At 44.1% G+C, this 16,317-nt stretch overlaps 1 protein-coding gene across 1 annotated transcript in view; it reads right to left on the reverse strand.

The window, feature by feature from the left end:
• LOC137332419 (polypeptide N-acetylgalactosaminyltransferase 10-like) overlaps positions 1 to 11,552 on the reverse strand; it is an 84,690-nt gene extending 73,138 nt beyond the window's left edge. Inside the window, exon 1 of the mRNA XM_067996238.1 lies at positions 11,318 to 11,552. Within this exon, the coding sequence (XP_067852339.1) occupies positions 11,318 to 11,449 (132 nt within the window). The 5' untranslated portion in view covers positions 11,450 to 11,552. The remainder of the gene's footprint in view (positions 1 to 11,317) is intronic.
• Positions 11,553 to 16,317: the final 4,765 nt, after the last annotated feature.

A 16,317-nucleotide genomic window follows, 5' to 3' on the forward strand; every position in this document is an offset into this window, starting at 1 on the left:
GAAGGGGGTGGTGGAGAGACATGTGAGACCATGTGGTATACTGTCTGACTGTGGACAGGGTGAACCATTCATTGCGCATTCCTAGGTAGCGGACTGACAGGTGGGGACAATGTGTTGTAGAATCCAGCAGCAGCACCTGGCGACTGCTCCGAGGCAAAGGTGTGGTTGTGTAATGGTCCAGCTGCAGAGGCTGCACAGGCAATTCGGGGCCCACAGACAGCACAGGCCACACACTACATAGAACTGTAATTGGTACAGTTCTATGTAGTGTGTGGCAGGTTTCCTTCCCTAAAGGACATTAGTGAACCCATCTGGTTCACTAATGACCTTAGGGGAAGGAAACCTGCCGTCCTTACCCGGTCTGGCCTATATGTGACTCCAGACCCACAGCAATGTGGTTGATTCTTAATTGCCCTCTGAAATGGCCTAGCAAGCCACTCAGTTGTAAAATCTCGCTACGACAAGTCATAATAAGAATAAAACCGGACGGACCACCCGGCATCGGACCACTAGGCACCGGACACGACAACGGCAAAACACCAAGCCCAGTCGACCCTGCAAGGTCCTCCTTACTAACATCTGGGGACTTGTGCCAAAATTGGGAGAGCTGTCCCACAGACTAGTCAAGCAACAGCCTGACATAGCCATACTTACAGAATCATATCTTTCAGCCAACGTCCCAGACTCTTCCATCACCATCCCTGGGTATGTCCTGTCCCACCGGCAGGACAGACCCACCAGAGGTGGCGGTACAGTGATATACAGTCAGGAGGGAGTGGCCCTGGGAGTCCTCAACATTGACTCTGGACCCCATGAGATCTCATGCATCAGGTCAAACATGGGCAAGGAAACCTCCTGCTGATTACCACCGACCGTCCTCCCTCAGCTGATGAATCAGTCCTCCTCCATGTTGAGCACCACTTGGAGGAAGCACTGAGGGTAGCAAGGGCACAAAATGTACTCTGGGTGGGGGACTTCAATGTCCATCACCAAGAGTGGCTCGGTAGCACCACCACTGACCGAGCTGGCCGAGTCCTGAAGGACATAGCTGCTAGACTGGGCCTGCGGCAGGTGGTGAGCGAACCAACACGAGGGAAAAACTTACTTGACCTCGTCCTCACCAATCTACCTGTCGCAAATGCATCTGTCCATGACAGTATTGGTAGGAGTGACCACCGCACAGTCCTCGTGGAGATGAAGTCCCGTCTTCGCACTGAGGACACCATCCAACGTGTTGTGTGGCACTACCACCGTGCTAAATGGGATAGATTCAGAATGGATCTAGCAGCTCAAAACTGGGCATCCATGAGGCGGTGTGGGCCATCAGCAGCAGCAGAATTGTATTCCAGCACAATCTGTAACCTCATGGCCCGGCATATTCCTCACTCTACCATTACCAACAAGCCAGTGGATCAACCCTGGTTCAATGAGGAGTGTAGAAGAGCATGCCAGGAGCAGCACCAGGCGTACCTAAAAATGAGGTGCCAACCTGGTGAAGCTACAACTCAGGACTACATGCATGCTAAACAGCGGAAGCAACATGCTATAGACAGAGCTAAGCGATTCCACAACCAACGGATCAGATCAAAGCTCTGCAGTCCTGCCACATCCAGTCGTGAATGGTGGTGGACAATTAAACAACTAACGGGAGGAGGAGGCTCTGCAAACATCCCCATTCTCAATGATGGCGGAGTCCAGCACGTGAGTGCAAAAGACAAGGCTGAAGCGTTTGCAACCATCTTCAGCCAGAAGTGCCGAGTGGATGATCCATCTCAGCCTCCTCCCGATATCCCCACCATCACGGAAGCCAGTCTTCGGCCAATTCGATTCACTCCACGTGATATCAAGGAACGGCTGAGTGCACTGGATACAGCAAAGGTTATGGGCCCCGACAACATCCCAGCTGTAGTGCTGAAGACTTGTGCTCCAGAACTAGCTGTGCCAGTACAGCTACAACACTGGCATCTACCCGACAATGTGGAAAATTGCCCAGGTATGTCCTGTCCACAAAAAGCAGGACAAATCCAATCCGGCCAATTACCGCCCCATCAGTCTACTCTCAATCATCAGCAAAGTGATGGAAGGTGTCGTCGACAGTGCTATCAAGCGGCACTTACTCACCAATAACCTGCTCACCGATGCTCAGTTTGGGTTCTGCCAGGACCACTCGGCTCCAGACCTCATTACAGCCTTGGTTCAAACATGGACAAAAGAGCTGAATTCCAGAGGTGAGGTGAGAGTGACTGCCCTTGACATCAAGGCAGCATTTGACCGAGTGTGGCACCAAGGAGCCCTAGTAAAATTGAAGTCAATGGGAATCAGGGGGAAAACTCTCGAGTGGCTGGAGTCATACCTAGCACAAAGGAAAATGGTAGTGGTTGTTGGAGGCCAATCATCTCAGCCCCAGGGCATTGCTGCAGGAGTTCCTCAGGGCAGTGTCCTGGGCCCAACCATCTTCAGCTGCTTCATCAATGATCTTCCCTCCATCATAAGGTCAGAAATGGGGATGTTCGCTGATGACTGCACAGTGTTCAGTTCCATTCGCAACCCCTCAGATAATTAAGCAGTCCGAGCCTGCATGCAGCAAGACCTGGACAACATCCAGGCTTGGGCTCATAAGTGGCAAGTAACATTCGCGCCAGATAAGTGCCAGGCAATGACCATCTCCAACAAGAGAGAGTCTAACCACCTCCCCTTGACATTCAACGGCATTACCATCGCCGAATCCCCCATCAACATCCTAGGGATCACCATTGACCAGAAACTTAACTGGACCAGCCATATAAATACTGTGGCTACGAGAGCAGGTCAGAGGCTGGGTATTCTGCGGCGAGTGACTCACCTCCTGACTCCCCAAAGCCTTTCCACCATCTACAAGGCACAAGTCAGGAGTGTGATGGAATACTCTCCACTTGCCTGGATGAGTGCAGCTCCAACAACACTCAAGAAGCTCGACACCATCCAAGATAAAGCAGCCTGCTTGATTGGCACCCCATCCACCACCGGCGCACTGTGGCTGCAGTGTGCACCATCCACAGGATGCACTGCAGCAACTCGCCAAGGCTTCTTCGACAGCACCTCCCAAACCCGCGACCTCTACCACCTAGAAGGACAAGAGCAGCAGGCGCATGGAAACAACACCACCTGCACGTTCCCCTCCAAGTCACACACCATCCCGACTTGGAAATATATCGCCGTTCCTTCATTGTCGCTGGGTCAAAATCCTGGAACTCCCTTCCTAACAGCACTGTGGGAGAACCGTCACCACACGGACTGCAGCGGTTCAAGAAGGTGGCTCACCACCACCTTCTCGAGGGCAATTAGGGATGGGCAATAAATGCTGGCCTCGCCAGCGACGCCCACATCCCGTGAACGAATAAAAAAAAAGTACAGGGGATCAGAGGTGCCATAGGGTCTCCATATCTCTTGGGAGCATGCAGCCTCTTGGAGAACTGACAGGTGTGAGGGTACATCTAAAAAGCAGCACATGTTCTTCACAAGCAACCATAGGGCTCTCACATGATGTACCTAACCCAGTGTAAGCAGATATGTCACATTTCAAATTTTCTTGATTATTTTTCCACAGAAAGGATTTGAAAAGGGAATTTCCTTCAGATTGTGGTTAAAGCATAATATATTCACACAATTTTTAATAAAAGGCCCCAAGATGATAGCTAGTTAATATAGCAATGGAGGTTGTTTTCTCCAAACATTAAGTAATTCATTAGCTTCCATCAGCAATCAATGAACACCTCACACCCATTGTATTGGCGAGTTTCTGGCCACAGTGGCAGGCCTTCCTTTCCAGCTGTGAACAGAGGGAGATAGAGGAAGTCAGGGCCAGCAAAGGCTATGAGAAAATTAGAATATAGGAGAATAAATAGGAGTTATTTCACTTAACTCAAGCAAGACAACCCACTGATGTGGGAAAATGTGTTCATTATTTTGCATTATTACACAAGTTGTACTGATTTAATTAAGTAAAACTGATCGTAACTATTGCCCTGTATGTTCCCTCGCTGTGAAATAAAGTAACTTAACAATTCGTATCTGGCCTTGTCTTACCAAGTGTTTTACTCCATCTGCATTCAAAAAGATTGAAGCAGAACACATGCAAAATTATTATAGAATCAGAGAAGTTTACAACATGGAAACAGGCCCTTCGGCCCAACATGTCCATGTCGCCCAGTTTATACCACTAAGCTAGTCCCAATTGCCTGCACTTGGCCCATATCCCTCTATACCCATCTTACCCATGTAACTGTCCAAATGCTTTTTAAAAGACAAAATTGTACCCGCCTCTACTATGCCCCTATCATATATAATTAGATATTGGGCAGTATCGGCATACTTCTAAATACAAGGTGCTCAGACCACTTATGGGCATGATTAATTTCACTGTACCCAAGAGAACATCCAGGACAAGATCCTAGCCGTGTAACATGGAACTTAAATACGTGGTGTTATTCCACTTTTACAAAATTTGACTCAATAGAAGTTTTTTTTTAAATAATACCATTAAGACTACTTTTCTTCAGGGTTGGGGATAATGCATGTATCCGTATAGATTGTTAAGAAGTTACCTACTGATTTGCAGCACTGGCAGTCTACAGGGAGTTGACTGACCCTTTGTCAGGTGAAGGAGAGCTAACTACAGGGCAGTGTTTGCTCCTTTCTGCGAGGCTGAAACTAACTCCATGGGAGTGACTTAAAGTAAGTCTAGCAGCTGTCATGGATTACAAAAACATGACAGCACTTGAGTGCATGTGGGCGCGTGTGCGTGAGATAATTTTAAGACTAAGTTTGTACAATTGGTTACTTAATACTTGTACTGTACTCATATCAAAACAGGATTTAATTTAAAATCATCTCCTCCACCCCCCCCCCCGCCCATTTACAACATTTACAGCAGCAGCTGAGGGGCTAAGTCACTGGCTCAAACACCATGTGCTACTATAAAGTACTCGATGCTGTTGTCACTAACCTGTCACATAGCTATTACGGTGGCAATCCAAACTACGTCATTTTTCCCACTTTTCTTTCGGTGAAATTCATAAATATAGCTGTATTAAATTGGAAGAGCTCACAGCAGAATACAGTAAAAGGAAATTGCAGTTTTTATTAGAACAGTATGAAATCTCTACCTTTGCATTTTTTTTCTCCAATGGGTCTACTTAAAAGCAAATAAATGGACTGATCTTATTGCACAGCAGAATCAACAGTGTCGTTAAGACCAGAAGCATGATCCAGACCTTGACTTGATCCTTACTAAAACAATCCTGATACCATATATTATTTAAGTGTCCTAGTGATGGTAATGACAAGAATTTGAGGAAAGTGGATAAAACCGAATTACAGAAAAAAATAGACTTTAGAAAGCATTGAGCACCATGACACCGATTGTTACAGTACAAATACTCTGCCACAGCTAAGGCAGCTGCTGATTTTGGGAGCATTTATCAAACACCAATACACAGTAAATCTTTCAGCTCTTAACCAGAAGATTTCATTTGATACACATCTAAAAAATATACATATCGTCTGTTTATAGTGATGATAAATATAATGCAACAATGCAAGTTGAGCAACAGGGATAATAATTGATGCAACATTCCAAGACAACAAAGAACCTGCAAACCAAGCACAGAGAGTTACCACCAGAGGGCATAATAAACTGCAAGACCATATCATTTGTTGGGTTAAGGGGAAAAATTGGGAAGAGACAACTATAACTTATATTTATATAGCGCCTTTAACGTACTAAAACCTCCCAAAGTGCTTCATAGAAGCGTTATCAAACAAAGTTTGACATCAAGCCATATAAAGAGAAATAAAAACAGAAAATGCTGGAAAAGCTCAGCAAGTCAGGCAGCATCGCTGGATGAAGAAAGAGTTAACATTTCGTCAGAACTGAAAGGAGATATTGGGACAGATCAGAGGTAGGTTTTAAGGAGTGTCTTAGAGGAGAGAGAGGTAAAGAGGCAGAGAGGTTTAGGGAGGGAATTCCAGAGCTTAGGGCCTAGACAACTGAAGGCATGGTCGCCAATAATGGAGCGATTAAAATCAGGGATGCACAAGAGACCAGAATTGGAGGAGTGCAGAGATTTAAGGGTTGCAGGAGGTTAGAGATAGGGAGGGCGAGGCCATGAGGGATTTGAAAAAAAAAGATGAGAATTTTTTTAAAAAGAGGCATCGCAGGACCGGGAGCCAATGTAAGTCAGCGAGCACAGGGGTGATGGGTGAATGGGACTTGGTGCGAGTTAGGATACCATGGTCACAGTCGTAAAGGATGTCATTTGTGACTTTGATGAGGGCCGTTTCAGTGCTGTGGCAGGGGCGGAAACCTGATTGCAGAGTAATGTAAATCATCGAACATGTTAAAATAAGGCATGCAGATCCCAGTTACCTACAATAAACACTTATGCACCTAATCTCTATAATGCATAGCAACTGATTGGGGGATTTCTTCCCTCCTTTCTCTTCCTGCACTGGCATTTTTAAGAATGCTGCCCCCCACCTCCCCCAAACGCCAAGTTCTTTACAGAAAATGAAAATTAACTTGATTTAGATGCTCATCCCCATTGTTGCAGTCAATAGTATTTCAGCAAAAAATTCCTAATTCTAGAGCACGAGAAACAATCTTAACAATTCTTTACTTTTTCCAAACACACCATTTTTTAAAATCCTCTTCCTCCTTTTACTGCTAATTCATCTGGAGCCTGGGAATTTACAAATAGTTACAATTGCTATGTGGATAGCAGTTTATGACCAGCTACAATTGCTCTAAATATCCAAATGCAGGTGGTGGCATTAAAGGGACAGGCCAAGTTAGCATCATAACTTCATTCTGGACCCAAGACTGCCAATGGGCAGCACCAGTATGGATTAAATAAATGGTGTTTGGGCATCTCAGCATCCTCAAACTGGCTTTGGTTACTGGGGCACAAAAGTTGTACAGGATCACCAACAGACTCCGCATACTCTAACCCACACTTCAGACCCCTGTTTCAGCAACTGATGATCACTTCGGGGTTGAAGCTATATGCACACACAAGGGATAGAGACCAGAAGAGATTTCCAAAAGCAATTGTGGTGTGTGAAGCAGTTGCTGATCATATGTTATGCACTAAAGATTCATTATCCATAATTCTTCACTTCTTCAGAGATAGAAATTTTATAGAGGTAGAAATATAGATAGAGAATTTTGGGTTTGTCCAGAAGGATAAGGTAGATGGGCCAAATGCCCTCCCTAATCTTTATTTGTCTTTGTGATCTAACTATCTAGGTTAAAGGAGACAAGTGGTTTGAAGTCCGAGAGCAAAAGAAATGATGCAAAGGTCCACATGTTCGGTAGGGGTAGTGGGGAAAAGACAAGGTGGTGAAACAGTTATCTAGCTTATATGCTGAATGTTGATAGTTTTGTTATTTGACTTGATTGGGCATGTAAAATAACCTGCTGATACATTGTGTCCTAAAGATGTCTAATCTAGCAAAAGAATAATTCTGTACACTGCAGCAAGTGCCTGTGCCCTGTGGTCCTGTATTATTTTCTCTATCCTAAGTACCTTATGAAGCTCTACAAGACCTCTTCCAATACATCACTGAGGCTTAAGAACCCCAGCTTAGCAAGTCATTCATAGCCCTTTCCAGGAAACAGCCTCTGCTCTCCTTTACACTGCCTTTAGGGTTGGCGTGTCCAAGGTGTTTTGTCTTTACAGACAGCAGAGACCTGTACTATGGAGTCTTGGGTGCCACATATAAAGTTCAAATAAATGTTCCTGTTATCTCAAGCTGCTGATACTAAATGGAGCTTGGCGTTCTGATTTAAGATTAATACACCAATGAGACAACAGAGCTACAAATGGGCCTTTCCACACCTCTGGGCCCACAAAATTCAAACACGATAAGCCAACAAATAAGAAATACAAGTGAAAAAAGGTCAAAGTTGCCTGGGCTTCAAGGACCAGATTAACAGGGCTGATGGGCCACAGTTTCAGTACTCTGCTCTGGGGTCTGAAATGATACCCCATGTTCAACTCCAGGCAGAAGAAATTGGACAGGAAAAGTAAACCAGGTAATGATTGACAGAATTCTTTCATCCATGCTGCTAGCGAGTCTCTTAGCAGACTAACTGCACATGTACACCTGCTCTGACAATCTAGGATTACAATAACACTGTTGGCATGCCTTCATATTTCACTTAATGCCTCTACCAGTAACTCCTTAAAATAAAGTGGCAGCAAAGGGAAAAATAAACAGAATGAATAAAAAGGTATGATTGAACATTAAAAAGATAGAATATGTCCATTTGCTAAAAAGATTTAATTATATAACTCCTCCGCACTCCTATAAAGTGTGTCTGATGGCAGTATAGCCGTGAGCTGAAGAAACATCTAACACTGTACATTAAAGGGTTTTGTAGAAATAATACCACTTTACACATGTCTACAAGAATAATCTTACCTGGATGGATTCAGCTGGGCTTTCCAGCTGTTGCTCCATTTGCATAGAAACTCTAGTTTTCAAAAGCAAGCAAATCACACAGCACTGTCATCATCATTGACAGCCTGATTGATTGTTTAGATATCTATGTTTTCTTAAAAAAAAATCTTTTGAAAATCAAAATTCCTGACAAATTAATTATCTACAAGGCAATTCTAGACTATGATTTGGAAATCTCTCTGCCCTATCAAAATAGATGGAACAGTGGGTGAAATCCTCCAAGTGTCTCAACTCCTGACTCCCCAAAGCCTTTCCACCATCCACAAGGCACAAGTCAGGAGTGTGATGGAAAACTCTCCACTTGCCTGGATGGAGGCAGCTCCAACAACACTCGAGAAGCTCGACACCACGTAGGACAAAGCAGCCCACTTGATTGGCACCATGAATGAATTTTAAAAAGCCATACTGAAGCTGACGTTTTTCATTAAAATTTCAGTACACCATAATGGTCGAAATGTGAATTTTTCAAACTATGTTCACCTGAACTGTGAATTTAATCCCATCAGTACAGTTGGATTTCAGATTTTATCTTTCAAACCTGCTTTGAATCTGGAGGGAGTATTTTGAGGTAGGGTGAAATAATGCCACTGGAAGTAAATTGACATAACTTAATTCATTATCACAAAAAAAAGTACATTGGCACAATGCTGAAGTGCATCAGCTCGTGTATTTTTTCTTAAATTAGCTTGGTGACACCATTGCTTAAAAGTAAAAAAGTTATAATAAATCATTTTACATGATAAAATCTTTGAGAGCTATCAAATAAAAACTTAGTTACACTTCAAAAGTACTTAATTGGCTGTGAAGCACTTTGGGATGTCCTGAGATCATAAAAAGGTGCTATATAAATCAAAGTTTATTCCTCCTTTAAAGTACAAGCTTTCCAGCTGAATATCTGTGGGTTTAAATCATTAGCTCCTCATCATGAACTGTATGTACCATGTATGATGTGTAACTGTATTGTTTGTATCATGATATTTGAATTGTACTGCATGTACTTTTACAAAATCACATTCTTACCACTCTTTGGGTAAAGAACTTTCTCCTAAATTCTCTATTGGATTTATTAGTGACTAACATATTTATGACCGAGTTTTTGACTCTCCCACAAGTGGAAACATTTTCTCTACGTCTACCCTATCAAACCCTTTCATTATCTTAAACACCTCCATCAGGTCAACCCTCAGTCTCCTTTTTTCTAGCAAGGAGCACATGACCATTAAGCTGCTGAAGTTTGAATTCAGCAGGCCTATGGAAAGAACAAACAGAAGAAATGAAAGCTATTTATAGGTATAGTCAACTCAAATTATGTTTACAGTGCAATTTTCATGTCACTACAAAGCAATTTCACTCCAGAGAGATGCAAAACGAAATACTTGGAAGGAGTACATACAAAACAATGGGCAGGAAAAGACCCTCTGGTCCATCCAGCCTGCCCCACACAATCATGATACCTTGTGTATCACAATATATACATGCCCCACCTCACACCACGTGATCTCCTGGACAAGGCGAAAAAACAGATTAAAAACCCAGGCCAATTTGGGGGAAGAGGAGGAAATCTGGAAAATTCCTCTCCGACCCCTTTGGCAATCGAAAATAGTCCATGAGATCAGTCTGGCCCTGATAATTCTATGCATTACATTACCCACCTTTTGTAAGAGGTGACCTTTACCCCAGCCGGAAACAGGTCCAGCTCTCGCTTGAAGGAACTCAGCGAAACAGCATCCACTGCATGAACCGGCAGCCTGTTCAAGGTTCATTGTTCTCTGGGGGAAAAACCACCTCCTGACATCTAACCTAGATCTGGCTTTGTACAACTTAAAATTGTGACCTCTGGTCCTCCTTAATGTATTGAACCTCAACCAGATCACCCCTAAGTCTACGTTTCTCTAAAGTGTAGAGTCCCAGCTCTTTTAGCCTATCTTGGTAACTATAATGCTTTAGGCTGGGAATTAGTCTAGTGGCCCTCCTTTGCATCCTTTCCAAAGCCTCAATACAACCTATCATGTGAGGAGACCTAAACTGGACACAGTATTCCAAATGAGGCCTGACCAAGGTCTCAGATACAAAATAGTATGCTTAGGACAAAATGGTATGCTTCAGTGGTAGTATCACACCACTTCAGTTCGACATGGCCATTAAGTGTAGCTCCAGTAAAGTGTCAAACTAAGTTTAAGTAGTGTCTACAAGATCCTTCAGACCCCACCTCCCACAAACTGGCACTTTTAGATCTACCTACATTCCAATAAATATTAAGACATTGTAGACACTGCCACTCCCACCATCTAAATACTTAACACTTAACTGCTGGGAGAGAAGGCATGCATGTACAGATTTCTCTCCCGAGACCATGTAAACAGGGTACCAGCTAGCTGGACCCACACATCAGCTAGTATTCTGAGCCCATTGGCTCAGCGTAAATATAGCATCAAATATCAAGGAAGTAAGGACAGAGCCAGCTGGCAGTGCCCCTCCTCTGGAGTCTAAGCACCAGAGTATCGCAGATTTAAAGTCCCTTTTAATTATATGCCCGGAACCCATACTCTGAACTGTCGATTTCAGAGCATCAACGACAGTCCAAAAAAAACTGTAAAACGGGTTTTCATATTTTAAAATAACATTTAGTAATTAAGATTATTACACACTATGATACGGGTTTGACACAGTTAAGCACAATATGAATCTTAAAGTTATGGCTTAAAGGGGTCTCTACTGTATTTCACAAAAGGTAAATAAGTGCACAGCCCCAACGAATGACATCGACAAAGCCAGTAGCAGGTATCAGAACTCAGCTGTGAATGTGTTTTCTTACCTGCACCGTTTCAGCTGGGTTTTCTAACTGCTTCTCCCTGTACAGAGACCATAACCCAACGTTCGGCAGGAACACTACGGTCAGAATGATTAAGCCGGCTGCCTGAAGGAGCCTCTTTTGCCTACGCCTCATGTCCTAGTGCCTGATTGAACAAGAGACTTTTCACTCAGTAATAATGTGTCCAACTTTCTTCCTGTGGCTCCTCGCAGCTACTGAACCAGGGACTTCCGTTCGACTGCTACCATTATCCTCATGGGGGAGATTCGCCAAACAAGAAACATTGATTTACCGACATATTTGTCTCTTTCGCTTTCATTCTGAGATTCTTCGTGCTTAGTTACGGTGTATTATGTACAACTTTATATGTTTTAAACTAACAACAATGGTTTGGGTATTTTTTTCAACTGTATATTTTAGAACAGTCCCCTCAGAGCGCACGAGTGGCTCCTCCGAGGAGGCTGTGGCTGTGGCGGTGGAACCCCGAGTATCACTCGGAGTCAGCGTGTTCGAGGCGGTGGCGATTTTGTTTCTCAAATTAACCCACAGGCTTCGGTCTCAGGCTTGAATTAAAACGGGACTGGGGACTGGGCGGTGTCTAACCGTAGGTCGTTATTTGTTATCCAAATCGTGAAAAAAGCCTTAACGCTTTCAGTAAGTGCAGATCTTTTAACGGCCAAGTTCAACCTCTAGAACAGGATCTTGCCATGAACAATTAATCGAATTACAGTGTCTGGATTTCACAATCGCAAATTACGGCGAGAGTGATCTTGAACATTTAAATTAAGTAAATTGGATGTCGTGCTGTCAACATATTTCCCAGTTGTGTCATGTAGAGCGGCATTAGTATTTAATCTACTAAATTCCATTCTTATAATTTAATTTCAAGTCCAGGCAGTGAACGCTGTAAATTATCACAACACTAGTGACTTGGTTTGAGGTTGTTTCGAGGCGGTGCTGCCAACCCCACCTTCTGGTCACCACTACAGGCATTCGGGGCGGGCGTGGGATCGAACAGCCGGATAATTACCGAAGCCATTCAACCACAACTCTCACAGGATATATTTCAATTTACCTGGTCATAAATTTTAAACAAAAAACAGAGGTGCCATGGAATAAAAACGGGGAAGCAACGTTTTGTGTATGTAATCCAATGAGTTAAAACTACATTTTATGCTGTTACCACAATTAATATTTTCGAGTACAAAGAAAATAAAAGCCGGTAGAATAAACCCGAAATTAGATTATTACCGGAGTAGCCACTTCCCTATTTCGTTTGTTTAACTTCATTTTTATCCTTCACAAACTTGATAGTAAATGCAGTTGCTTGAACAGTCGACAGGAGGTTCACTTGCACCAATCAGAGCTGATTTGGCTGCTCTAATCTCTAAACCTACCGAAAATTCACAAGATCACACGAGAAGCGTGAGAAAGGCTTTTTCGCCCTTCTTAATTCATCATTCAGAATAACCCTGCATTCTCCCGTTGTTGCATCTTGTTAAATGAGTTCAGGTTTTTGTCTCTATCATTCTGCCTGGAAGTCGATTCCAATATCACTGCATGAAGAACAACCTCCTGATATCTATTACAAAGTTACCTTTTACTCCTTTAAACCTGTGTCCAATTGTCCTACTCCCACTGTTTAATTTAAAGTCATATTCAGGATTAGTCTTTCTCTTGTTTCTCTCCTATCTTCCTTCATGCCCTCTCTAAGTTCATCTTGTCCATGAGACCCACTTCTTGCTCCCTTGACCCCATTCCCATTAATCTACTGACCACTCAACTTCTCTTCCTGGTCTTTATGCTAGCTGATATTATTAATAGCTTCCTGTCCTCAGCTACTGTCCTCCCTTTCATAAGAACATAAGAAATAGGAGCAGGAGTAGGCCAATCGGCCCCTCGAGCCTGCTCCGCCATTCAATAAGATCATGGCTGATCTGATCCTAACCTCAAATCTAAATTCATGTCCAATCTCCTGCCCGCTCCCCGTAACCCCTAATTCCCTTTACTTCTAGGAAACTGTCTATTTCTGTTTTAAATTTATTTAAAGATGTAGCTTCCACAGCTTCCTGGGGCAGCAAATTCCACAGACCTACTACCCTCTGAGCGAAGAAGTTTCTCCTCATCTCAGTTTTGAAAGAGCAGCCCCTTATTCTAAGATTATGCCCCCTAGTTCTAGTTTCACCCATCCTTGGGAACAACCTTACCGCATCCACCCGATCAAGCCCCTTCACAATCTTATATGTTTCAATAAGATCGCCTCTCATTCTTCTGAACTCCAATGAGTAGATTCCCAATCTACTCAACCTCTCCTCATATGTCCGCCCCCTCATCCCCGGGATTAACCGAGTGAACCTTATTTGTACTGCCTCGAGAGCAAGTATGTCTTTTCTTAAGTATGGAGACCAAAACTGTATGCAGTATTCCAGGTGCGGTCTCACCAATACCTTATATAACTGCAGCAATACCTCCCTGTTTTTATATTCTATTCCCCGAGCAATAAAAGCCAACATTCCGTTGGCCTTCTTGATCACCTGCTGCACCTGCATATCAACTTTTTGATTTTCTTGCACAGGGACCCCCAGATCCCTTTGTAGTGCAGTACTTTCCAGTTTCTTGCCATTAAGATAATAACTTGCTCTCTGATTTTTCCTGCCAAAGTGCATAACCTCACATTTTCCAATATTGTAGTGCATCTGCCAAATCTCCACCCACTCACCCAGCCTGTCCATATCCCCTTGTAGGTTTTTTATGTCGTCCTCACTCTCTACTTTCCCTCCCATCTTTGTATCATCTGCAAACTTTGATATGTTACACTCGGTCCCCTCCTCCAAATCGTTAATATAGATTGTAAAGAGTTGGGGACCCAGCACCGACCCCTGCGGAACACCACTGGCTGCTGCTTTCAAAACTGCATCACGTCCCTCTCCTCAAAAAGCCCACTTTCAAACCCTCTATCCTTGCAAACTACCATCCCAGGGTGTAAATTTTTTGGCATCCAGTTTTGGTGCAAAGGTGGTGATGCAGCCACAACACAAGCCCAAACTGGGAGGCCTGAGGTCAGCCTGAAATTGGGCCTTGGGCCTCATTAATATTAACTGGATGAGCTGACAGCCCCTATTATGCCTCCACAGGCATCTTGCTCACTTCTACAAAATGAATATCTTGCCAGTGGTGAAGTGGCAAAGAGGGTGGGGCAAACTGGATACTGTAGAGTCTGGGGGCACTCCTGCTCCTCCTGGCTCCATAGTAACATTTAAAAAAAACCATATGATCCACTCTGCGATATCCAATTTCAGAGAGGGGACAGAAGACAGGCATTAGGCCCATCATTTATATATGAAAGGGGGGTGGGGGGGTCTAATGCCTGTTTTAGGTGAACACCAGGGATGTCTGAAAAATGGCACAACACAATAATGGGCCAAATGTCTTTCAGGCATCCTTTGAGCACAGGACTTTGGTCCCCAAAATTGGCCCTTGTGGCACCGGTTTTACACCTGTTCCTCTCCAACGTCCTTGAATGTGTTGTCGCCTCCCAAATCTGTGCCCATCTTTCCAATGAAGTTTCTGCCACAGCACTGAAACAACCCTAATCAAAGTGACAAATAACATCTTCTGTGACTGTGACTGTAATCCATTTTCCCTCCTTGTTCTCCTCAACCTCTCTAAAGCCTTTGACGTGGTCAACCACACCATCCTCCTCCAACGGCTCTTTTTTATTGTCCAGCTCAGAAGGGATGCACTCGCTTGTTTCCATTCTTACCTATCTAATCGTAGCCAGAGCATTGCCAGTAATGACTTCTGTTCCTACCCTTGCACAGTTACTTTTGGAGTAAACTCTGCACCCTTGCCACCCATCCCATCCCCCTTCCTGACCATTGCCTCAAGTTCAATTAGACTGTTTGCAATCTCTTATTTGACTCCAAGCTCTGTTTCTGACTCCATATCTTCTCCATTATAAAAACTGCCTACATCCACCTCCATAACATCACTTGCCTCACCCCTTGCCTCAGCTCATCTGCTGCCGAAACCCTCATCCATGGCTTTGTCACCTCCAGCCTCGACTATATTTTTAAAATTCATTCTCAGGATGTGGGCATCACTGGCAAGGCCGGCATTTATTGCTCATCCCTTGTTGCCCTTGAGAAGGTGGTGGAGAGCCTTCTTCATGAACTACTGCAATACGTATGGTGAAGATGCTCCCACAATGCTGTTAGGTTGGGAGTTCCAGGATTTTGACCCAGCAACAATGAAAGAACGGTGATATATGTCTGTCGGGATGGTGTGTGACTTGGAGGTGATCTTGGAGGTGATGGTGTTCCCATGCATATGCTGCCCGTGTCCTTCTAGGTGTTGGAGGTCGTGGGTTTGGGAGGTGCTGCCGAAGAAGCCTTGGCAAGTTGATGCAGTGCATCCTGTAGATAGGACACACTGCAGTCACAGTGCGCCGATGGTGGAGGGAGTGGATGATGAAACAGGCCCAACTGCAGCTGTCTTGCAAACACTTTCACTTGTTCTATGCCTCCCAAGCACTAGCTCAGAGGTATTCACTCCAGGGGAATTAGACCATGAGCCAGAGGGAATTGCATTGGATATGCATGGTGGAAGAGTGAGCAGGAGCGGCTGGAGATGGAACATGAAGAAGAAGCTTTTGCTGATCAGAAGATGTCATGCCTTGGCTGAAGAGCTTGGGTATGCAGATTTCACAGATCCTGCTCAAAAGAAGGATCTAGCAGAGCATCAAGCTTATATGTAGGTAGTATCCGGGGATAGTAGGTTGAGTGGAAGAGTCTACTACCACATATATGGTACCATGATGGATGGCTTCACAGTGCTGCTGTCCATCCTGAAGCATATGGCAACTCCATGGACATCTGCAATGGAGATCCCCGTGACAGTGACTGTAAGGGCAATCTGTGCTTCCAACATGGATGTTCAGCATGTCGCCATAGAAGCTTGAAGCGTTAGATTGGAGAGGACTGTCTCTTCTGGCCTTGTAATGA

This window comes from Heptranchias perlo, chromosome 14, assembly GCF_035084215.1.
Source record: "Heptranchias perlo isolate sHepPer1 chromosome 14, sHepPer1.hap1, whole genome shotgun sequence".
Classification (NCBI taxonomy): domain Eukaryota; kingdom Metazoa; phylum Chordata; class Chondrichthyes; order Hexanchiformes; family Hexanchidae; genus Heptranchias; species Heptranchias perlo.